The sequence below is a fragment of the Pantherophis guttatus genome, chromosome 8, assembly GCF_059756535.1.
Source record: "Pantherophis guttatus breed Tessera chromosome 8, ASM5975653v1, whole genome shotgun sequence".
NCBI lineage: Eukaryota > Metazoa > Chordata > Lepidosauria > Squamata > Colubridae > Pantherophis > Pantherophis guttatus.
Window position 1 is genome coordinate 73,351,476 of NC_142070.1, and position 24,956 is coordinate 73,376,431.

Genomic DNA, 24,956 nt, shown 5'->3' on the forward strand with positions numbered 1-24,956 from the left:
ACTAGGGGTGACATGATAGCAGTGTTCCAATATTTGAGGGGCTGCCACAGAGAAGCAGAGGGATGGGGGTGTCAGCCTATTTTCCAAAGCACCAGAAGGCCAGACAAGAAACAATAGATGGAAATTCATCAAGGAGAGAAGCAATCTAGAACTAAGGAGACATTTCCTGACAGTGAGAACAATTAACAATTTGCCTTCAGAAGTTGTGGTTGCATTTCCTGGTCTGGTGTCACCCATTCCTCCCATTTCCTGTACTGGAAAAATGTTTTTGGAAAGTGTACAACAAACCGTAGAATGTGTTAGGATATTTTCTCTGGGTCTCTATATATTCCAAACTTTGTCACAGTAAAATCTATAGATTCTTACAAAACAAAATAAATGGATTTTATTTTTTTATTTTATTGTTTTGCCCACCAAGGTTTTAGGTCAGCAAATTTTGAAGTTTAACTCTCTGCATGTTTAATTGGGGGCCGGACATATCACTTGACAAGATGCACCACTTCTTACTACCCTGTTTCCCTGAAAATAAGACCTCCCCGGATAATAATCCAAATCATTTTTTGAGCGCATGTGCTAAAGTACCCCCCCCGAAAATAAGCCCTCCCCGAAAATATTTAAATGCATGTGTAGCCGGTCCCTGCCTTAGGGATAGGGAGACAGAGCTGGAAATCAGGTAAGATGGCAAGAAGAGCCCCGTCTTGCTCAACGCGCCCCAAAATAATAAGACCTCCTCGAAAATAAGGCTAAGCGGTTATTTTGGGGTTCACAAAATATAAGACGGGGTCTTACTTTCAAGGAAACACGGTAAAATGTGTCTCTGGGGCTATTTCTCATAGTCATGAAGGCCATGAAGATTCAGTTTCTTCAAGGTCTTCACAAGGAAAATATTTCTATCAAGATAGCCAGAAAAGCAGTTTTGGAGATTGATAAAGTTTTACCCTCTTAATACTTCTCATAATCTATTTTATACTCCAGACGTAGTAAATAAAGTGTATAGGTAGTGTCGACATACAACTATGCATTTCATCCTTCAAAGTTATGACCGTTGCCGCATCCCTGCACTCACGTGATCAAAATTTGCACACATGGCAATTGGCTCACGCTTACGACGGTTGCAGTGTCCCGAGGTCATGTGATCAACTTTGGGGGCCTTCTGACAAGCATAGACAATGGGGAATCCAGAGTCACTTCACAACTGTGTGACTATAATTTAACAACTGCAGGGATTCACTTAACAATGTGGCAAGACAGGTCATAAAATGGAGCAAAGCTCACTTAACAACTGCTTAGCACTGGAAATTTTGGGCTCGGCTGTGGTCATAAGTTGGAGGACTACTGGTATAGGATTTCTCAATTATTTATGGGAGAGCCTTACCAAATAATGCCATCTTGTCGGTTAGTCGGTGTCATGCAGTTTATTCTTTCCGGGCTACCTTGTAGAAGAACATTGTACCTAAATGAACATCTGTATAAATTTCATGAGATGTTTGAGGCATCAAAATACAAAATGTCCAGGAAATCCAAGAGTCTGAGTTTCTTTGTCATACAGCCTAATTTAAATTTTCAGGATTTATTTTTCTTTAGTAATAATTTGTGTGTGTGTTGTTTTATTTTAAATGGTTTGCTATATTAGGAAAATCCTTTGGGAATAAACGAAAGATTTACCTTGGTGCTATGGTAGAACTTGGGCCAGGGGTATCAAGCTCGATTTCATTGAGGGCCGCATCAGGGTTAGCTTGACCTTGGGGGGCCAGAGTTGGCGTGGCCATGGTGGCCATGGCCAGCTTGAGATCACTCGTGTCGGGGGCGCCTGTGGTGGCCCAAGCACTCTGCCAGCGAAAAAGGAATCCTGAGCTCCGTTTTCGGCCGCGATGCCTCCTGCACCCCTCTGCCAGCGAAAACCGAGCTCGGGAGGGCTGTGGCACCAAGGGCCTGTCCTTCGCTGTTTCTAGGATGGCCCCATAAGCCATATCCAATAGTGGGATTCAAATAATTTATCAACTGGTTCCCTGCCCTAATGACCGGCTGGGTGGCTTGGCCATGATAGGCATGGCCAGGGGTTGTGACAGGTAGCACTCGGCCTCCTGCACCCCCCAGGAGCAAAAATGGGCTGCGGGGGGGGGGTTGCTGTCCCCCCCCGCCGTGCCCTGTTTTGGGCCTAGTAGGCCTCCCTGCACTTACCTGGGAGCCAAAACAGGGTGCGTGAGGACTTCTGAAAGGGGAGGGGCAGCAATTAACCGGTTCGGCCAAAGTGGCGCGAACCGGTTGAATCCCACCACTGGCCATATCTAAGCACTCTGGAGGCCGGATCCGGCCCCCCAGGCCTTGAGTTTGACACTCCCGACTTGGATGATAGTTAGGATCAGATGGAACAAATGGGCGTATTTTTGTATCTGTGGTACCCAGGTCACACTAAGCACGCAGTCACAAGCAGGTGGTTTTGCTCCTCCTCCCCACTTTTAGTTTTACAAGCATTGTAGTTGAGGAGCAGTTGAAAATAATGCTTTATTAAGATCTCAGTTCAGATCTTGCTCCGGCCTTGTGTCTTTCATTAGTATAGAGGAAACCCAGTGAAGCTAAAAACATATTGTTTCCTTGCTCGTATTTCCTGTATTTGGCACTGCAGTCATTTCCAGTTGCTGTCATTAATCATTCGCAGAAGAAATTTTCTCTTTCGCTAGAATCTGCTAGCTGGCAAGCCAAGGTTGCCATCAAGCTCTTACAGGGCATTGACATGACCATGCATATTAGATATTTCAATATCTAATTTTGATATAGATATATTTTCAATTTAGATACATATATATACATACATTTTCATATCTTGAAGCAATCATAACAGACAATAATTTCCTAGTGTTTGCATTTGATAATTTATAAATTTGATAAATAATATTCATTTGATATATAATATTAAAATGTATCTTGTCTTTTTATGTACACCGAGAGCATATGCATCAAAGACAAATTCCTTGTGTGTCCAATCACACTTGGCCAATAAAGAATTCTATTAAATATGATTAGCTCCAATTGGCCAGGTTTTGACTCCTACAATACAAAAAATAGAATAGAGCTGGGACCTTGGAGGTCTTCTAGTCCAGCTCCCTGCTCAAGCAGGAGAACCTATACTATTTCAGATAAGTGACTGTCTAGTCTCTTCTTAAAAACCTCCATGATGGAGCTCCCACAATTTCTGGAGACAAGCTATCCACTGGCTAATTGTCCTCACTGTTAGGAAGTTTCTCCTTAATTCCACGTTGCTTCTCTCTTTGATTAGTTTCCAGCCATTATTTCTTGTCCTGCCCGCTGGTGCTTTGGAGAATACTTTTACCCCGTCTTCTTTGTGGCAGCTCCTCAAATACTGGAATACTGCTGTTATGTTCTTCTTTTCTTTAGACTAGTCAAACCCAAATCCTGCATCTGTTCTTCACACCTTCCTGGAGTTATATAGAATTACCATGGATATATGCTGTGGTGGGTTCCTCCCGGTTTGGCCGAGCCGGTAGTGGTGACGATATGACGTCACCGAACCGGTTCTCCCCCCCGCCCTCCCACCCCCACCCCCCCACATTATTCTTACCTTTTATTTGGTCCCACCCCCAATCTATTGCTGCCTCCTGAGTCCCAGCTGATGACTAGAGGGAAAAAAACTGTTTAAACTCTTGCCGCGGGGCTTCAAAGGGCCGTCCTACAGCTGATCAGTGTTAAAAGCAAACAAATGAGTCAGGTCGTAAGTGCGAGGACTGGTCGTAAGTGCGAGGACCTTCCAGAAATGATTCTGACCAGCTAGCCACGCCCACCTAGTCACATGACCTCCAAGCCACACCCACAAAACAAGCCACGCCCACAGAACCGGTAGTAAAAAAATTTAGAACCCACCCCTGGATATATGGAGTATTATCATGGTTTATATAGAACTGCTGACAGCATGAAGTAAATTGTGTTTGTACCAGAGGTGGGTTTCAGCAGGTTCTGATCAGTTCTGGAGAACTGGTAGCGGAAAGTTTGAGTAGTTCGGAGAACCGGCAAATATCACCTCTCACTGGCCCCGCCCCGATCTATTCTCTGCCTCCCGAGTCCCAGTTGATCAGGAGGAAATGGGGATTTTGCAGTATCCTTCCCCTGCCACGGACACCAAGCCATGCCATGCCCATCAAGCCATGCCCACAGAACCGGTAGTAAAAATTTTTGGAACCCACCACTGTTTTGTACCTGTGCAGTCATATTTGTGTATTTTTCTGTATGCATATAATCATAGTTATGGTAAAATCCCCCCTCCCTCTTTCATAAGGTCACCAAGTGTGAATTTTTGAGAGATCTGGTAATTTAGTGGTGTCCTTTTTCCTGTTTCTCTCAGATGCTTCTGCCTTATTGGAAAGCACCTGCCACAAAGGAAGAATCATGGAGCGTGGTTTAAAATAATCCAGGACAAGATTATCACCTTATGGCTGCTAGTTTATAGCTTCCCATTAAGTTATGGCTAATGCCAGTATCCATGTCATTTGCACTTTCGGTGCTTAGCAAACCTTGGCATGTATACAAAATAGCATATTGTTAAGTCCTATGCATTTAACTTTCTGTAGCAGGTAGTGTATTTCTCTTGAACAGTTTTCTAATCTTTACATTGCTATTGCTGTTTACTCAAACTTGTTTTACTTTTTTATGGTAATTTTTTATTAACGGTTATAATTATAACAGTAAAAGCTAATGCAAGCTGTAAAGAAAAAGATAGAAGATTAAAAAGAGTAGGAAAAGGCAGAAGAGAAGAAAAGCAAAGAAAGAAAAATAGGAAGATAGTACAGAAAAAGAAAAGAAATATATAAAAAATGACTTCCCTCTTATCTTAAGTATCAACACATTTAGTAATATCATCTTCTTTTAAAATACAGCAAATGATGTCTTCTTCATATATACCATGTCTTATCTATAAACAAATTTATATTTGCATTTCAACACTGATGTCACCAAAAGTCTATTAAGAGATCAAATAAACCATCTTTATATTCCTTCCTTTTACGTTTCACGATCTTGATTTTAAGTTTTCAATCTTAAAATTAATGTCCTAGTACCTGATTTGTTTTCCTTTTTAATTTGTCCCTTCTCACAAGATTCTCCAAAGCTTATGTGTCTTTTTTAAAACCAACATAAGAAAGTTAGGTGATTGCCTTGTTTTGTTATCTACATATCCTTTTAAATTATTAAAATATCAACTGATTCCTTTGGTATGTTCAGTGTAAGGCATTATTTTTGTAGCTTATAATTTTTAAATTACTTTCAACTCAATCTTGATCTTACCATGTAGAATTTGTTCCTCTTCTATATCTTTTAGACACAGTCTATCCATACAGGCAGATGCTATTAAAATTAACTTCTGAGTCCACTGTTCAAAAATATCCTTTCTCTTATTTTACTACATTCTGTAATTGTGAAGCATTCTCTTCCTTTAATTGTAACCTTTAGTTCCATCTAGTGTCCAATAAAATCTTTTCTTATTAAGTTTTTTTTAAAAGGAGAATTACAGCATATTCTCAGGGGAAGAATTCTTTGCAGTTAATTCTTGAAATCTTATTTCAAATTTATCTAGATTTGTTCATTTCTAACTTTTTAAAACCAAAGTTTTATCCACTCTCTTACAATATTTTTTGCATTTTTAAAAAAGTTCTAAATCTTGCAGTTAAAACTTCATTGAAACTTTCCCCATGAAGTGTCCCTGTGCGGGGAGTGTCTTTTCTGAAGAAATTGATTAATCATAAACAGATGCTTGGATGAATTTGATACATGAACTGACCCAGGAATCAGTTCACTTTTATAGAAACGTTCGAGATTCTTATAAAATAGCTGGGAATATAGCTCCCTATTTTATATAGTTTTTGTCCCAGCCATATTTTACCTTAAGAAAGAATATATTTTTAAGGAAGATATTCACCCAATGGGATACAAACAATTTAAATTTCCAGCCTTAAATTCAATGATCATTAAAAAAAAAAGAATTGTGCTAAATAAATCAGTGGTTCTGAACCTTTTCTTCACCACGGACCCCCTTTAAAGGGTCTATGAGAATTCGCCACGGCCAACTTGCTGCAGCCAACTTGCCATGGTCAAGTCGCTGCAGGACAAGAGTTACATTAATATCAAAGAAATGGTGGAATGGAATCATTAAAGAAAGGATGCAAAACGAGGGACAGAATGAAATATGAATGGCATATTTTCATGCATCGTTGCGCCGACATTCCTCACTTCTGGGACTTTCACTCATTCGATTAGTCACACTGAGTGCTTGTCAAATATTTATCTCCCTCTGCAGTATGGTTCCGCCCCCTCCTTCTGCTCATGCTCAGTCTTTTTCACTCAGTCAAGTTAACAGATCTAGAGTGCTTTTTTTCTACAGTTAATCTGTCTAAATTTATTATTGAATACCTGCATTGACAAATTTATTATTTATTATTTATTATTTATTTAATTTATTATTATTATTATTAATTAAAGAATTAAATAGAATTGTTAAATTGTTCACCAATGAGTTGTCCTGCAGTGAGTTGGCTGTGGCAATTTGTCCCATTCAATTTGTATTGAGAATCACCAATATCCAAGCCGAATTTCAGAGATCACGATGTGACTTTCAAGGTTTAACTTTGTCCGTCACAAAGCCTGAAGAGCAATCCTACCCACTTTTATTCCTGGTGGGGCGTGGCTCCGTGACTCAGCTCAATCTCTGGCCCGCCCATGCCTCTTCCGTTGCTGCGCACGCTTCTCCCTCCGACGCTGCCTGGGATCAAGCCAGGATTCATCATCCTCACTCCCTATCAATTGGTGCTCCGATATGCCTTCCTCCTGGCACATCCCAGGCTGTTCCTCCTGGCCTTCGGATGGAACCTGAGGCATTGCCAGAAAGGAGGGTCCTGGAGAGGGAGGCCTTGTCAGTTCCTCCCCATCACCTTCTGAGTCCTCTTCCTCTGTTAGGACAGGCTCAGGAGTCAGGGATCACAACAAGTAACCTGAATGCTAACTTGTTAGAAGTAGGGGACACATATTTTTTGCTTTATTCAATGGCTTATAGCTGTGTTTGGAAGCACCACCTGATTAACTGAGAAGATATCAGTAAATCTAAGTAATAGATGATACACATCAAAAATAGGCAGAATAGCTATGTTTACCCATTTTGTCCCATTCAATTTGTATTGAGAATCACCAATACAAACGATTGGTGTTTGTATTGGTGATACAAACACCAATTCAACCCCTTGAATTGGTTGAATTAGGTTACACAACTGCCACTGTAGTGAACACATTATTGCATTGATTTACTAATTTCCCTGTTGAATACCAGAGCAAATCCAGGATAATAGCTTTGGTAACAAGTAAGGACAAACTCTTTTCGGTGAGTAATACTTTGTTTTATAACTGTGTTAAATTAAAGCAATGGAATTAGGAAATGATTGTTTCTAAGGGAGCTCTTTGGAATTAGTCTTTCTTAGAAGAGATCAAAGTTAGTGAAATCTGATTTAATCTGCCAGAAGTCCTGCCACTTTCTTTTTGGTTTTTGTGTTGCTTATTTGCTCATCTAGTATTTCCGTTTTGGAGTGATGTTGTTTCAAGTTGAATAAAATCATGTTTCTTTATTATATCTAGATATGTATGTATGTATATATATGTGTGTGTGTGTGTATATCTATCTATACACACACACACACTCACACACACACACACACACACCGTGCCCTCTTTTCAGGGGTGGGATTCAGCCGGTTAGGACCGGTTCAAGTGAACTGGTAGTGTTGTGGTCCGCCAGCAGCCTGCGGAGCTGGCAGTGGAGTCAGACAGTGAGGAGGCTGAGGAAGAACATGGGCCAGTCCTGGAGGCTGGGGAAGGCCTAGATGAGGGCTCTGCGTCGGAGGCAGAGATGGGGCCAGGGCCATCTGGTAGTGATGTGTGGACTCCGGAGCCTCCAGAGGCTGACAGCAGAGAGGCAGAGGAACAGGAGGAGCCTGTTCCCAGTGCACGTATGAGAAGAGCTGCCAGAAGGCAAGAGCAGCTAAAGCAAAAAGGACGACTCGGGAGTAAAGCCAAGAGATGATTGGCCCCTCCCATAAGGCTTAAAAGACCAGCAATGGCTCTTGGGCTCTTTGTCAGAAAACAACCGTTGATAGATTTGTTTCTTGTCTTGCTGCATTTATTTCTTGTCGGCGTCTTCAGCTTCTGAACTTTTGCCAAGAAAAGCCTTTGACAGTTTGCCACAATAGACCAAGGCTGGTGATAAGGCTGAAGAATTGTGTTATGAAGAATTTGTTTTGAATTAGTTTGGACTACGCTGAGAATGAGTTAATTCTCAGCTGTTCTAATAAAGTCTGTTTGTTTAGAACTGATTGCGTTTGATAATACCTACTTGGGCCTGGGTCACAACAGGTAGTTCCGACGGTCAGCTGAGAGTGAATCAGTTCGCTCCGACGATCAGTTGGGCTGCCCGCCCGCCCCTGCGCTATATCGACCTATATTTCCTTTGTTTGAAGCCCAGCTGATAGGCATGGTAAGCGGATTGCCGCTCCTCAGCTGTTTTACTCACCGGGGCTGCAGTAGAAGGTAAGTTTTGGAGCTGTTTTCAAACAGAATGCGCATGCGCGGAGTGCCTGTTTTGTGGCGCGAAAGCGCAGTCAGAGTTGCTACACTGGTTGAACCACTGCCTCTTTTCCATCATGTCACAGAATCTCTATGGTTGTTTTATGATGGTTAGTCATGGAGGCCAAGATACCAAAACAGTGTGTAGAATGGAAACGTTTATTTATTTCTATTATTTATATGCCCCCCATGTTCAATATGGAGTCATGGGAATAGATAGTAAAAACCAAAAAAACCCCAATAAATGTAATATAAAAATGGTATGGTGTGAATTCCCCCACCTTCTTGTAATTCGTAGGATTTTTATTTCCAGTTACAGCTGAAAAGCAAATAGAATTCTAGTGACGCAGCAAAAACGTAGAAGGTATAGTAGAACCACTAGTAGTTAATAGATTGCATTAATCTTAAGTCAAAATGAATTTAGATCTGGGCAGAATTTGTTTCTGGTTAGGCGGTCTGTTCCTTAGTTTTCACAAAATGGTTCACCTCTATTTGTCAATCTGGTTACTGTTATCCTTCCTCTTGACACATCCAGGAACTCGATCTGGGAAAAGTATCAAGTGTTTTCCGGAGAACTGACGCTGTTTTCGCTTCTCTTCTCTTAAAAAAAAAAGCTTTATAAAGAGTAAACAGAGATATATTTTTTCCAGTACCTAATTAGAAATGAACTGTTTTTTATTTCCTTATCATGCCTTTTGCATGCTATCTTCCAAATCATTTATGATATAAACTATCAGCAGCTGTTTATACTTATTTATTTTGCGGGTATTTTCTATTGCTGTCTTTTATTGATGTTTTTTAAATTGTTTTAGAATTTTAGAATTGTAAGCTGCCTAGAGTCACTTGGGTGAGTTGGCTGGCTAGAGAAATTGAATAAACAAAGAAGTTCCAAAAAAATTAAAAATACAGTGTTATTGATAATGATGGATAATTATTAATTAATTAATAACTTTATTGTCATTGTATGTATATACACAGTATACCCATACAATAATAAGCTGTAAATAAGCTGATGAAAGCAAATTTGAGGAGGTTTCTGAGTAACAGACGTTGAACTGCAACCAAGAACATAATGGATGTCGTGTGTGTGTGTGTGAGAGTGTGTGTTTGTGTATGGAAAGGACTTCTATAATTTGACTTCTATAATAATATATGTATTTAAAATGCAGGAGGGCCTAGAAAATGAACCTTTGAGCTATGGACTAATTAGTGAGTGAATGTCTATGGGAGTTATTGATCCAAAGCTGTTGAGTATTTTAAAATCGAACAAGCACTTTGAGTTTGGTAAATTAGTAGCAAAACAATAAAAATGAAATAAGAAAACAACATGTTCATGTTTGCCGTTTCCTCATCAAGTAGGAGCCGATGAAGTTTTACAAGTTATTAAATGGTAGTTTGGTCTTGAGTTCAACAGGACATGCCTCCCATGTTGTCTTCCTCGAAGAAATAGAATAACTGGCATACCCACAAATTCTTCTTTACCTTCATATAGTTTAACTTTTTTACCCGGAGCTTTCAGTTTCTTTTTTATCCATCTCTGTATCTAAGGTAGAAAACAACAATTCGTGCCATTTTGATAGCTAGCGAAGGAAATTTAGCTAGCCCCTCAGGTTACCTTGGAATCTTTGCTCCTCAAGAAAGCAGCGAAATCTGAGTCATTGGCCTGACTTTTTGAGTGACTCCCTTGGAAAGGTACAGCGGGCGGAAAAAAAAGTGATATTGAATCCACGTGTTGCATAAGGTTTTTTTATTTTTAAATCTGCCCTCTAAAATCACAGACAGGATGTTGATACCCTGTGCTAGCAAACATTCTGCACTGTTTAGAAATAGAAAATGAATCAGGGGTTCTGAAAGGAGTGTGATTATATGGACTAGAATGGAAATTAATTCGTTTTCGGTACAATTCACCTGATAACGTTTGCTCAAGGACTAAGTTTGCTGATTCCTAAGAGCGATTTTCATCTTAAACTCACACTGTTTCCCCCTCCCCCACAAAATAAAGGTGGGAAGAGGAAGGTTTCTTAGTACAAAACATAACTTTATTCAAAATTAAACACAACAATGTGTGAGAGTATTAAGACGCCTCTCGTGTCTTGCAAATGGTGAATGGTTTTTAGAAAAGAGAAAATGGATCCAATTCCAAGCAATTCTGTCATCTCCCGCACCTCCTATAAAACAGGTATCCTGTCTGATGCCACCTCTGTCTCTTTGTTGATTTTTAAGTATCTTTTTCACCCCAAAAGCAAAATACATTATTCACTATATTTCTTCATTTGAAATGTCTGATAATTAAGTTTATCTGATGAGCTTTCTTTTGAAATGATACAGATGACTTACCAGCCAGTTGCTGGCATTATGGACTAATATAAAATAGCTGATTCCTTATTTGATCCTTATCTGATCCTTACTGTGCTGTCTTTTTCGCAAGATTTGAAAACTATTTTAATAGGAACTATCAACTATTAACTATTAAAAACCAGGGTGGATTTGATTTAAATCGAGTTGATTTAAATCACAATTTAAATCATGATTTAAATCACTAGTAAAAAGGCTTGATTTAAATCAACTCTATTTAAATCATAATTTTTAAAGAGCAGCTGTCATCTCTGCTACTCCTTTGACCCACTGTTGACTGACCGATAGTCCCAGTGTTGCAGAATATACAGCCTCATGCTACATAACTAAGCTCCATTTCATGCTGAATAAACTAAATTATTTATGTATCTTAAATAGAAAACTATCTTATGATAGATTTTTACCCCAAAAGTTTTTTATTAAAATAAATTTGATAAAAATCAAAAAAATCCGATTTAAATAAAAAAAATCTGATTTTTTTGATTTTTTTAAAAAAATCATTGATTTTTATCCACTCTGTTAAAAACTATTTTGATAGGCTCTTGAGCATTAGAGGTACAGTAGAACTATCTTTTAATTTGGGGATATTTTTATTGTTGGCTTTGGTTCTTAGTTTAGATCAGGGGTGTTAAACTCAAGGCCCAGGGTCCGGATCTAACTCGCAAGGGTGCTTAGATCTGGCCCGGGGGGCTGCCCTGGAAACAGAAAAGGACCGGCCTCTGCCAGCAAAAACGGAGCTTGGGGGGGCCGTGAGTGCTCGGGCCACCACAAGCGTCCCTGACACAAGTGACGTCAAGCTGGCCATGCCCATCCTAGCCACGCCCCCCCACCCCGAGGTCAAACACAATCCTGATGCAGCCCTCAATGAAATTGAGTTTGTCACCCCTGGTTTAGAAGATAGTTTTATTTAACAGTAGGGGCTGGTTTTGTTTTCATATTTGGTATATTATACTGCTGTAAATCGTTTGGAGTCTTTGCAGAATGGATAATATTCAAAAGTTCATACTAGTAAATATCTATTTTTATAGGATCTTTTTAATTGCTGTGTGCTGCTTGAAAAATAGGTATTCTGTTTTCATGAATTAGAAATAAAAAATGAAGATTGTGTAGCAATACATTGTGTATCCAGAATGTGCCGATATAATTGATGGGATATGGGCAAGAGAATGTTGGTTCACTAGATGGATCAGAGAGGCTAACTTGCAAAGAATAACGTTAATGTGACTGGAACAAAATTGCCTTTGGTTCTGCTGATAAGCAAGCTGGCCAAAAAAAAGGGATGAGTCACTGATGAATGGATGTGAATTGAATACTCAACCGAAAAGAAGGACTTTTAGGTGGTTTGGTCATTTGGAGACAACTGAAATGAAGGTCAGCTTGTACAAAACAAATCTATGAAGGAAAAGTCAACGGGTTGAGAAGAAGGGAAGAGCAAGAATATTGCAATTAATGCGGTTCATGAAATTTGTCAAAAGAGAGAAAGCAATACATTCAAAGGCTAAAAGACACTCTGTGAGTCAAACTGCTTTCGGAAGTTGTGGGAGCTTCATCACTGGAGGCTTTCAAGAAGAGATTGGACTGCCATTTGTCAGAAATGGTGTAGAGTTTCCTGCTTGGGCAGGGGGTTGGACTAGATGACCTACACGGTCCCTTCCAACTCTGTTAATCTGTTAATCTAGTCCAGGGGTCAGCAACCCGTGGCTCTGGAGCCGCATGCGGCTCTTTGGGCCGTCTGTAGTGGCTCCCTGTCAGGTGATCCCACCACTGACTGGCTCCGCCTCTCGCCCTCGCCTCCCAGTCACTCTTCGTCTGGCCTGAGAAGGTAAAGCGATGGCGGAGGTTGGGAGAAGTGGTCAGGGCAGAGACAGAGAGATACAGAGAGGGGGGGAGAGGTGGGGAGAGGGAGGGAGGGGAGAGAGAGAGATGTCAAAAGGATTTTGTGGTTCACGGTGTTTTTTAACAACTGGTTCTCTGCCCTAATGACCGGCTGGGTAGGCGTGGCTGGGGGGGGTGTCATGTGACTGGTGGAAGTGAGTGACATCGAGTTGGCCACGCCCACCCAGGTTTTGTGGCTCCCGGTGTTTTCTTTTCTGTGGGAAACGGGTCCAAATGGCTCTTTTGAGTATTTAAGGTTGCAGACCCCTGATCTAGTCCCACCTTAGACATTAAACCCATCTGGGTGACTTTGGGCCAACCACTTAGGAGACTGAGCGCACGAATATGGCGAAGCCAAAATTGCAATGCTAGAAAGGCATCAAGAAGGATAGTGAACAGTGACGATGTAAATTGCCTTGTTTTTTTCTCTTGTTTTACATGTCTTCATTCTATATATTTATGAAACTCATCTCTTCTGGGTCATGACCAAAAGGACGGCCAGTGGCTTACATAGAATATAAGTAGAAAGAGTTTAAAACATCCACATCTGCAATTAAAACTACACAATATGCTTGCTACTTCTCACTCTCTTTATGGTCTTTGTATTAATATTGCTTAAAGTGAAAAGAAGTGGCATGGAGGGTATATGCATGACAATAAATTGTTAATTGAGAATTCTGTTGAGTGCATACTAATGCAAATAAGAACAGAATAACAGAGTTGGAAGGGATCTTGGAGGTCTTCTAATCCAACTCCCTGCTTAGGCAGGAAACCCTACAACACCTCAGACAAATGGTTATCCAACATCATCTTAAAAACTTCCAGTGTTGGAGCATTCACAACTTCTAGAGGCAAGTTGTTCCACGGATTGATTTTTCTAACTATCAGAAAATTTCTCCTTAGTTCTAAGTTGCTTCTCTCCTTGATTAGTTTCCACCCATTGCTTCTTGTCCTGCCCTCAGGTGCTTTGGAGAATAGCTTCACTCCCTCTTCTTTGTGGCAGCCCCTGAGATATTGGAACACTGCTATCATGTCTCCCCTAGTCCTCCTTTTCATTTTACAAATAAAAGGAAGGAGAAGGAATGGGGTAGAGAAAAACTGCAGATAAGTGATTTTTGTGTGATGTTGACAATAAAGTTTGGGTCAAATATCAGAAAAGATAAGAGAACGAAGTAAAACACGGAGGGATGTGAGGAGCTGCAATGTTGAGGAGAAAGATCAGGAAGACTAAGGGACCGAAATGAGGAAGAATGGGAATGGCGGTATTTGTGATTGAATGAAGAAGAAGCAGAGTATAAAATTAGAAGAAAAAACCCCCCAGCATTGTCGTTTGTCTGTTCTTTTAGGATTAAAAAAGCTAGGAAGGAACCAGTGATATTTCTTCTCCTAGAGCAAGGGTGTCAAACTCGATTTCATTGAGGGTCACATCAGGGTTGTGTTTGATCGGATGGGCGTGGCCGGGGTGGGCATGGCCAGCTTGACATCAGGGGGTACCAGTGGTGGCCTGGGTGGATCTGTGGGGATTCTCCTGCAGCCCTCTGTAGCAAAATGGAGCCTGGGAAGGCTGCTTGCGGCCATCCTAAGCTCCGTTTTTGCTAGCAGAGGCACCGCTGGCTGGTCGTTTGCTATTTCCAGGGCGGCCCCGGGGGCCAAATCTAAGCACCCCACAGGCCGGATTCGACCTGCGGACCTTGAGTTTGAAATCCCTGTCCTAGGGCTGATGAAACATATTACTCAGAAGTAAAATCAATGCTGGGACTTGTTTAACTAAGTCTCAGCAGAGAACTGGAAGGGGTATGTATGTATTTATGTATGTATGTATGTATGTATGTATGTATGTATGTATGTATGTAATTAGTTCGATTTATATGCCGCCCTTCTCCGGAGACTCAGGGTGGCTTATAATGCATTAAGCAATAGCCTTCATAATGTGTATATACCTGCTTAGTAGGGCTTTTGGGCCCCCCCAAGCGGTGTTCTTTTTTATACAAAGTCAGCTTATTGCCCCCACAAACCGGGTCCTTATTTTACCTACCTCGAAAGGATGGAAGGCTGAGTCAATTTTGAGCCTGGTGAGAATTGAACTCGCAGTAATTGTAGGCAGCTGGCAGCTAAGTGCTACTTTAACAGCAGTTTTAGTCCGCTGCGCCACCACGGCTCTTGACTTGACGTGACATGATTTGAATGCACCTCAAACTTGTGTGTGTGTGTGTGTGTGTGTGTGTGTGTGTGTGTGTGTGTGTGTGGCTGTTTTTAACATACCGAATGGTAAAAAATGCGGAGGATAGAATAAAATTGAAAGACTCAGACCAAAATTTACCACATATATGGATCCTGGCAGGATGCATTGCAACTGAATATTTGAATAGTAAAATTACCCTTTCCTGATCTTTCAAGATAGAATGGAAACCTTTCCCTTCCAGTCCAATTTTGACACAGGTTCGATTGGGAGTTAAGCTTTTAGGATGCTTGTGTTTGACCTGGGTAACCAAACTGACATAATAGACCAGGATGTCATAGCCAAGGTCCGCGGGCCGGATCTGGCCCATGGGGTGCTTAGATCTGGCCTGCGGGGCCACCCTGGTAACAGTGAGGGACCAGTCCACGGTGCCTCTCCCAGGGAAAATGGATTTCCGTTTTTGCTGGCAGAGGATTGAAGGAGGCTGTTGCAGCCAGAAACGGAGCTCGGGAGCCCGTTTTCGCTGGCAGAGCAATAAAGTTGCTACAGGTGCCCCCGACATGAGTGACATCGAGCAGGCCACACCCACTCTGGCCATACACACACACACACACACACACACACACACACACACACACTGCCCCCCTGAGGTCAAACACAACCCTGATGCGGCCCTGAGTGAAATTGAATTTGACACCCCCGTAATAGACTTAAAAGTAGGTGTGCCGAGTATCTGTCTAATAGTGTTTTGCTTCCGTCATTTTAAGCTTGAAAGCATAAAAGAGTAAGAATTTTTCTGTTTTTTTTCTTCATCTTTTAGATTTTTGCCATTTACTGAGCCCACCCTGTTTTACTGAGGAGGATAAATACAGTCTGGAAGCTCTCCGTACAATTCATAAACAGATGGATGATGACAAAGATGGCGGCATTGAAGTAGAAGAAAGTGATGAGGTTGGTATGGACATATGTTAGTTTTATCTCACGTATTCCCATGTAAATGTACAGCTGTGCTATTTCACCTAATCCTGGCAGACAAATTAGAAGAAGGGGAAAAAAAAAACACCAAAACCTTCACTTGGCATTTTGGAGCATTTGCATTCCCCAAGAATGCAGACGACAGATTTAAAATAAATCTTGGAATTAACTTGGGTAGCAATGCCTTAGATATTTCTGCTAAAAGTGTAGCTTTGCATACTGAAAGACAAACGGAGTGTGAAATTGGAATCCAGATTGTCAAGCCCCGACTTCGTTTTCTGTACATGCACAGGGGAAAAGAAAGGCTGTGGCACATGGATCTTTTATGCTATTCCGCATCATTTATTGTTCTTATAGCAGATCTGCTTCTCGATCACACTGTTATCAATCGCACTAATTAAATTCGGGACCCTCAAATGTTTTTCATGCTTTGTGTGTTACAAGTATTTCCTGTTTTCTTCGTTTTTCTGACGCTAGCTTTTTAAAACTCCTGTTTAAACAAATGGCTTAATATGAAAGCTATTTTTCTTCCACCCTAGTTCAATTTAGTAAAGATGGGAAAAGTTTTAAAAAAGGGCAAGACAGAAAAATGAATAGTCTCACTCATCTTTAATCGTCTTCTGGCACTATTAACAGGGTCTTGTTACCAAACATGTTTAGTAGCCTGGTTCAAATAAAAACTCCAACTCCCCCCCCTCCTCCTGTCTTCCCCATCTATCATCACCATAGAGTAGGGGTCAGCAACCTGCGGCTCTGGAGCCTCATGTGGCTCTTTCACCCCTCTGCTGCGGCTCCCTGTCACTCAAAATATGCATCACAATCGCCAATGTGCGACACCCGCCAGCACGCAATTTATTGAGCTTTTCAACCCCTGATAGGCCAACCATGGATAAATCCAAGAAAAGAAAAGTTTCAGAAGAAAACAGAACGTTTAACTCAACTATATATGCTAGTTTTGTGGCTGCTCAAGAAATAGTCAGCACAGGAAGGGTTTTGTGGCTCCCGGTGTTTTTTTTTGTCTGTGGTAAACAGGTCCAAATGGCTCTTGGAGTGTTTAAGGTTGCAGACCCCCGCCATAGAGAAATTAATAATTAATACAGTAAAGAGTAGACTGCACTAAGATAGGATAGGATAAGAGAGGATAAGATAGGAACAGAATACAGACATGTGAGAAAAGATGCGTTTTGGTTTATGCTCATCTTGTGCAGAAGTAGGACTTTCAGCGATTCCTTTTCAGATGCCCTCACAGAATGAGTGCCATCAAGTTGGGTGAGCTGATCCCGATGTAAAGCTGCACTGTGAAGAGCTTTTCTAGGTGATAATAATCAGCATTTTGAATTGGACCCTGCAGTTGTGTGGCCACTGTATTCTCTCACAGCCATAGCATCCGCACATTGCAAAAGTCCAGACTTGTGGTGGCAAAACTACCATATTTTTCGGAGTATAAGATGCTCCGGACTATAAGACGCACCTGCCTTTTTTTGGTGAGGAAAACAAGAAAAAGAAATCTGCCTCTGCCTCCCAGCAATTTTGCCTCATTTTGCAGCAAACAGCCTGCTTTACTTTCATTTTTGTTTTCAGCATAGCTTGATTAGCATAAGAAAAAAAAATCTGCTTCCAGGAATTTACCTCCTTGCAGCAAGCAGCAGAGGCCCCCGCAAAACAGCTGAGAGCAAAACAGCTGAGAGTCGGGAAGCCGATCCAATCAACTTGTGCTAATTAGGCTGTGCTAAAGCTGAAAGGAGCTGTTTCTTCTTGCTGTTTGCTGCAAGGAGGTAAGTGCTGGGAGGCAAAGGCCAAAGGGTGGGGGCCACTGGGTGGGCGGGGCTACATTTGGTGTATAAGACGCACCTAAATTTTCACCCCCTTTTAAGGGGGAAAAAGGTGCGTCTTATACTCCGAAAAATACGGCACTTGGTGTTCCCACCACAGAAGATGCTGCTAAAGTTTGTCACAACTGACAGACCGTCAGTCTGTGGTTTACCCACAGCGAAGTGTTTTCATTGGTTGCTTCAGTTTTCTGAAATACTTTTCCTGCTCAAATGTATGAAGTACCTGTTGTGACATCTTTTAGAATCTTCCCTGTATGAGCCTTTTGTAGGTAACTATTATTGATGAATATGTTTTCATTGCCTTTGTTCCTTCCTGTTTTTTATATATACATTTTATATTTCTATATCTATCTATATCTATATCTTTACATCTATACCTATTACCTATACATCTATACATCTATATCAGAGGTCTTCAAATTTGGTAGCTTTGAGACTTGTGGACTTCAACTCCCAGAATTCTCCAGCTGGCTATATCTTGGGCCACCTAGAAGTTTGGCATGTAGCAAGGAGGAGAGTTTTGGGCAAGTGGCAGAATTGGTGGGTGGAGAATTCTGGGAGTTGAAGTCCACAAGTCTTAAAGCTGCTAAGTTTGAGGACACCTGATCTATATCATTATCTATCTATCATCTATCATCATCTATCATCATCTATCATCTATCATCTATCATCTATCATCTATCATTTATCCTATCCTATCCTATCCTATCCTATCCTATCCTATCCTTTCCTTTCCTTTCCTTTCCTTTCCTTTCCTTTCCTTTCCTTTCCTTTCCTTTCCTTTCCTTTCCTTTCCTTTCCTTTCCTTTCCTTTCCTTTCCTTTCCTTTCCTTTCCTTTCCTTTCCCTATCCCTATCCCTATCCCTATCCCTATCCTTATCCCTATCCCTATCCCTATCCCTATCCCTATCCCTATCCCTCTCTCCACCATCCATCCATCCATCCATCCATCCATCCATCCATCCATCCATCCATCCATCCATCCATCCATCCATCCATCTATCTATCTATCTATCTATCTATCTATCTATCTATCTATCTATCTATCTATCTATCTATCTATCTATCTATCTATCTATCTATCATCTTTTACTGTAGTTTCTCAATGTATTTTAATAGCATTTATTTTTGTTTGTAAACTGTCTTGAGATGTAGCTACATAGGAATCATAATATAGAAGGACTACATCGATACATCAAATTTTTTTTTCCTTCTTAAGATGGGAAAGGAAATACTGTATCCTGATGGGACCTTTTCTAGAATGTTCAGTCCGACCCTGGAGGTTACCACTGCGATTTCGATGATTTGTTGAATTCACAGGCTGCCCAGTTCCCAGCAACTCTGCTTCGTTGTAGATTGCAAGGAATTCAAATATATTGATGGGCCTGTGATCATCTCATTTTTTTCCCCTCTATCGTCTGCGCTTGCAGTATTCTTTTAACAATTATATAAAGGAAAAGAAAAGTACGTTCTTTGTCTTTTTAGCGTGGGATGTACAGTTTTATGTAAGGAAGGAAATTCAGTCCGAAGAAATTAACCCCTTTTCCAAAAGCTGCTTCCTGTTCAGTTAAATGCACGCCTGAAACAATTCATAAGGGACATTATTTAACCTTGTGTTCAATGTTGATCCAGGGAGTGACTGGAAAAACTCTAGTTACTTTCCAGTAGGCTTAGTCTAGTCACAAAAAAAAAAAGTGTTGTGACATTACAGACTATAACGTCTCACTACAAAATATAATAGCAATTTATTTCCAGAAAGAAGCAGCGACTTTATGCGTCACCGTAATGACATATAGTCTAGTGCCAAATACCTAGTGCGTCGTAATGTTACGTTTTGGCTATCATTTGCAACACGAGCACGCTCCTAGCTTTGAATCAGAGTGATTCAGCTGAATTTGACGAAGGGAGTTCTTGAAAATGAATCCCCTTCCTCAAGGGAAAAATGAATTTTTCCTCGCTCCAAAGAACCAGTCGTGATAGTCAGGGAAACTTCCGGCTTTGACTGGAATGGGTTGAACGGAAGGAAGAAGTATCAGTTGGTAGCTAATCTGAGAATAGCAATTGTTGTAGGAACAGCTGGGCAAGTTAGCTGGCCTCTTGTCTCTGAATGCAGAAATTGGGAAGGATCTGGAATCATGGACTTCTCTCTATTTCTGAGAGTAAAGCACATTGGCGGTCTGAATTAGAAATCTAGTAATGGAGCGGGGGGGGGGGGGAAGGAAGAAAGGAAGAAGCAGACTTCCTAGAACGGGTGTCAAACTCAAGGCCTGCGGGAAGAACCGGCCGGCGGTGCTTCTGCCAGCAAGAACGGAGCTTGTTTTCAGCTGCGATGGCCTCCTGTGACCCTCTGCCAGCAAAAACAGAGCTTGGGAAGGGCCGGACAAGCTCCATTTTTGCTGGCCACCACAGGCACCCTTGACATGAGTGATGTCGTGCTGGCCATGCCCCCTGGCCACGCCCCCTTGAGGTCAAACACAACCCCGATATGACCCTCAATGAAATCGAGTTTGACACCCCTGTCCTAGAATGATTAAAATTGAGTAGAATAGAGAGTAACTGTTTAAGCAGGGGGTTGGAAGGGACCAGTGATGGCTAATCTTTTTGCCATCACGTGCCAAAAGTGGGGGGAGCATGTGGGGGGTCGCATGCGCGTGTGCCCATACCCATAATTCAATGCGCCCTGCCCCCCGCACATGCACACATGTGTTTTTTGCCCATCCCAGGCTCCAGAGGCTTTCTTGGAGCCTGGAGAGGACAAAAACAGCCCGTTTCCCAACTTCCAGTGAGACCGGAAGGCCCGTTTTCACCTTCCCGAGACTCCAGAGGCATTCTTGGAGCCTGGAGAGGGCAAAAATGACTCATTTCCCAACTTCCACTGGGACCGGAAGGCCTGTTTTTTTGTCCTCTCCAGGCTCCAGAGGCTTTCATCCCCAGAGGCCCTCTGGAGGCCGGAAACGACCCGTTTCCGAAAATCAGCTGGCTGGCGTGCGCATGCACACTGGAGCTGAGCTAGGGCAACGCTCGTGTGCCCACAGATATGGCTCCACGTGTCACCTGTGGCACATGTGCCATAAGTTCGCCATCACGGTCCTATACCATTCCAGACAAACGGTTGTCCAGTCCCTTCTTAAAAGCTTCCAATGATGGAGCACCCACAACTTCTGAAGACAAGCCATTCCACTGGTTATTTATTTATTTATTGGTTCGATTTATATGCTGCCCTTCTCCGGAGACTCAGGGCGGCTTACAATGCGTTAAGCAATAGCCTTCATACTTTTGTATATACCTGCATAGTAGGGCTTTCTGCCTCCCCATACAAAGTCAGCTTATTGCCCCCACAATCCGGGTCCTCATTTTACCTACCTCGAAAGGATGGAAGGCTGAGTCAACCTTGAGCCTGGTGAGATTTGAACTTGCAGTAATTGCAGGCAGCTGGTGCTAGTTAACAGCACTTTAGTCTGCTGCACCACCAAGGCTCATTCTGTTAATCATTCTGACTGTGGGGAAATTTCTCCTTAGTTCTAGGTTGCTTCTCTCCTTGATGAGTTTCCACCCGTTGCTTCTTGTCCTGCCTTCAGGTGCTTTGAAGAATAGTTTGACTCCCACTCCTTTGTAGCAACCCCTGAGATATTGGAACACTGCTATCATGTCTCCCCTAGTCCTTCTTTCCATCAGACTAGACATACCCAATTCCAGCAACCGTTCTTTATATGTTTTAGCCTTCAGGCCCCCAATCATCTTTGTTGCTCTTCTCTGCACCCTTTCCAGAGTCTCAACATCTTTTCTAATATCGTGGCGACCAACATTGGATGCAGTATTCCAAGTGTGGCCTTACCAAGGCATTAATAAAGCGGTATTAACATTTCATGTGATCTTGAGTCTATCCTTCTAATTCAACGGGATGGAACATCGGCAGGAAATTCACAAGTTAGAAATACATTTCCAAGATGAAACTTCTGCAACCAACCATTATGTATTTTATTTATTTTTTTAATTCTTGCTGGCCCATCCGCTTGGTTATTATATCAGCCATTGAGCTTTAAAATCCTGATTTATGTCTCAGGTCCTGTTTTCATTTCCTGTTCGTTTCTTCTCCCCATTCTCTCTAGTTTTATGATCCTCTGAGCTTTCGATCATGGGCAATTTATTTAACTACAGTTTGTGCTTTCTGCTACCTGATTGCAAGGATCGGTTAGTGGCATTCAACCTTGGCCAGGACAGCAAGTGAATTCTATATTTAGTAACCTGAAGTGAAGATTATTAGAGAAGCAGGAGGCGAGAGAACCTTCTCCTTAGATTTTTCAGTCCCAAACATTTGTCTTTAAAAATTGTTTTCGCTGCAGCTTTAAATGCTCCGTTTATTCAGTTGCCCTCCGGTAAGCTACGGTTTATCTCCAGGATGCTAAACTTAGAGATGATGGAGGAAGGCTGCAGATGACCTGAATGTTGCATGGGCTACTGAGTGCCTTGCCCTCACCAAATACAGCAGACTCTGTGAAATGAAGAAGAAGGTGTCAATTGCTCAGCTGCTTCTGCTCCTCGGAGTTGAGGGCAGCTTGTGTTACAAGGAGGGCATCAAGACAGTGCCCATCTGCTCGGTACAAGGAAAATGCTCTGGGCTAAATCAGATTTGAAATGGGGATGAGAAAGCAACTCCTTTTGGTACAAAAATGGAAATGACATTCCTTTAAAGGGACGGGTAAGCAATTCTTTACTTACTGCATTCAACTCCAATTTGGACCAATAGATAGAATATCCTGCTATTTTATTCAAGGCATCTACCATTTGCATCATCACAGGCATAAAATTGTGAATTTTAGAAATAATCAAAAGGATTGCCATCAGCAGAGAAAAGCTGATTCACAATTCAACTGAATTGTGTACATGTAGTCCTCAACTTAACGAGACCTCAATTGAGACCAACATCTCTCTTGTTAAGCGAGACAGTTGTTAAGTGAATTTTGCTCCATTTTTCTTGCCACAGTTGTTAAGCAAATCACTGCAGATGTTAAGTTAGTAACACGGTTGTAAAATGAATATGGCTTCCTCAAAAGGGGATCACATGACTCCAGGATACTGCGACAGTCATAAATATGGATTAGCTGCCAAGTGTCTGAATTTTGACTATGTGACCAAGGGTTGCAAGTGTGAAAAATGGTCATAAGTTACCTTTTTCAGTTCTGTTGTAACTTCAAATGGTCACTAAGTGAACTGTTATAAGTCGAGGACTACCTGTATTACTTCGCAAATCTCTCTACCTTGCCTAGTTCCTCTAAATCAGGAGCATCAAACTGGATTTCTTCGAGGGCTGGATCAGCATTGTAGTTCTCTCCGTGGGCCGACCAGGGAGGGGGGGAGACGGAACGGACGCCTCCTGCACCATCCTGCCTGCCAAACTGGGATGTGGGGGGCCACAGGTGCCCCCCGCCATGGCCCGTTTTTGGCTTAGACGGCCTCCTGCAGCACTCTGTTGACCAAAATGGCGCATGAGGGGGCTGTTGACTCCATTTTTGCCAGTAAAGTGCTGCAGGAGGCCGTCCAGGCCGAAAATGGGGTGTGCGGGGGCCATGTGCGCCCCTCGTGCCCCGTTTTGGCTGCCAGATGCACAGCAGGACGGTCCTTTGCTATTTCCAGGCTGGCTCCGCGGGCTAGATTTAAGCACACCGCGCAGGCCTTGAGTTTGACACCCCTGCTCTAATTAATTGGGAAAGTGTCGGAGAATATACTGCTAATCTTTATTTTATTTGATTCATATAATAATCTTGATCCATTTTATGAATTTCAAAGGAAATCCAGCCTGTTTAATACAACAAACATGGTCTGTCTCTACATGCCATCAAAGATGTTTTTTCAACATCTAATGACAGTACTTATAAATTGGTCGCCCTGCTTATTCAAATCTATTAAATGTATGATTAACCTGTTATTGTCTCCTGCTTGTCTAGTTTTTTTATAAACCCATCTTGATAGTGTACGGTAACAGTTGCTGTAATGAATTTATCAGCACCGCAGTTAAAATCTGTATGTCAACATTAATCAATGAAATTGATCGATAATTAGGACACTGGGTATAATTTTAACCTGATTTTGAGTATTACTGTAATATAAGTCTGATTAAATGCCTCTGATAATATTCTCTGATCAAACACCTCATCATGCAATGGGACAGCATTTTGGGGCCATAAATATTTTATACCATTGTAGAAGAAATCCATCCCATCCTGGTGTCTTCCCATTAGCCACTTTTTAAATTATTTGTTTAAATGTCTGCCTCAGAAACTGAGGCAGATTAAGATTCTTTTTGTGTATCATTGAAGAGTGATAAGTTTATGGTATTTAGAAAGGCCTCTAGACTCTCATCTGATACATTTTTCAGTTTACTATGTGGTTCTGAGTATGATTTTTTTAAAAGAATGACGACTTATATTCTTGAAGTTTTACTTATCACTTCGAATAATTAGAAACTTTGCCTTTTCTTTCTTTTGCTTTAAATGATTAGCCCAAATCCTATGAGATCTTTCACCATTCTCTAGTATCTCTGTTGTAAATATGTTAGCATGAAGTCTCTCTTCTGTGCAATTATAGTATTTAGTTTGCATTTCTTAGATACTTTGCTTGCCTATCTTTGCTCAAGAGCTACTGCTGGTAAAGGCAAGCATGAGCATATGTTCATTTTAATGTACATTTAAACATATGTTCATCTTAAGACGAAGCCAAAACATGTAATTCATAATCCAGATCTCATTTGGAAATGTCAGTATACTAGAAGTATTCCTTCAGTATTATTCAATTTTAAAAAAAAAAACACTTACCCAAACTTTTTAATTTAAATTTTTGAATCACATAAATTCCTTTTACTTTATATTCAAGAAAGTATTGTGATACATAAGAAACATCTGTTACATATTTGTATTATTGCGAATAATTCATTTCAAATCTCTGGAAAGTGTAGGAGAGCCAAATGTAGGAATATTATTTCTGCCAAGGAAGGGCTAAAGTTTATATAGATAGTCCTGGATCCATGACCAAAATTGAACCCCAAATTCTGCAGCTAAGCCAGATGGTGAGTTTTGCCCCATTTTACAACCTTTTTTGCCACAGTTCGTAAAGTGAATCACTGCAGAGGT

General features: G+C 41.4%; 1 protein-coding gene across 1 annotated transcript in view; it reads left to right on the forward strand.

The window, feature by feature from the left end:
• The window catches only part of STIM2 (stromal interaction molecule 2), a 119,586-nt gene that overhangs the window by 46,054 nt on the left and 48,576 nt on the right, over window positions 1-24,956 (forward strand). Inside the window, exon 2 of the mRNA XM_034411304.3 lies at window positions 15,843-15,973. Within this exon, the coding sequence (XP_034267195.2) occupies window positions 15,843-15,973 (131 nt within the window). The remainder of the gene's footprint in view (window positions 1-15,842; window positions 15,974-24,956) is intronic.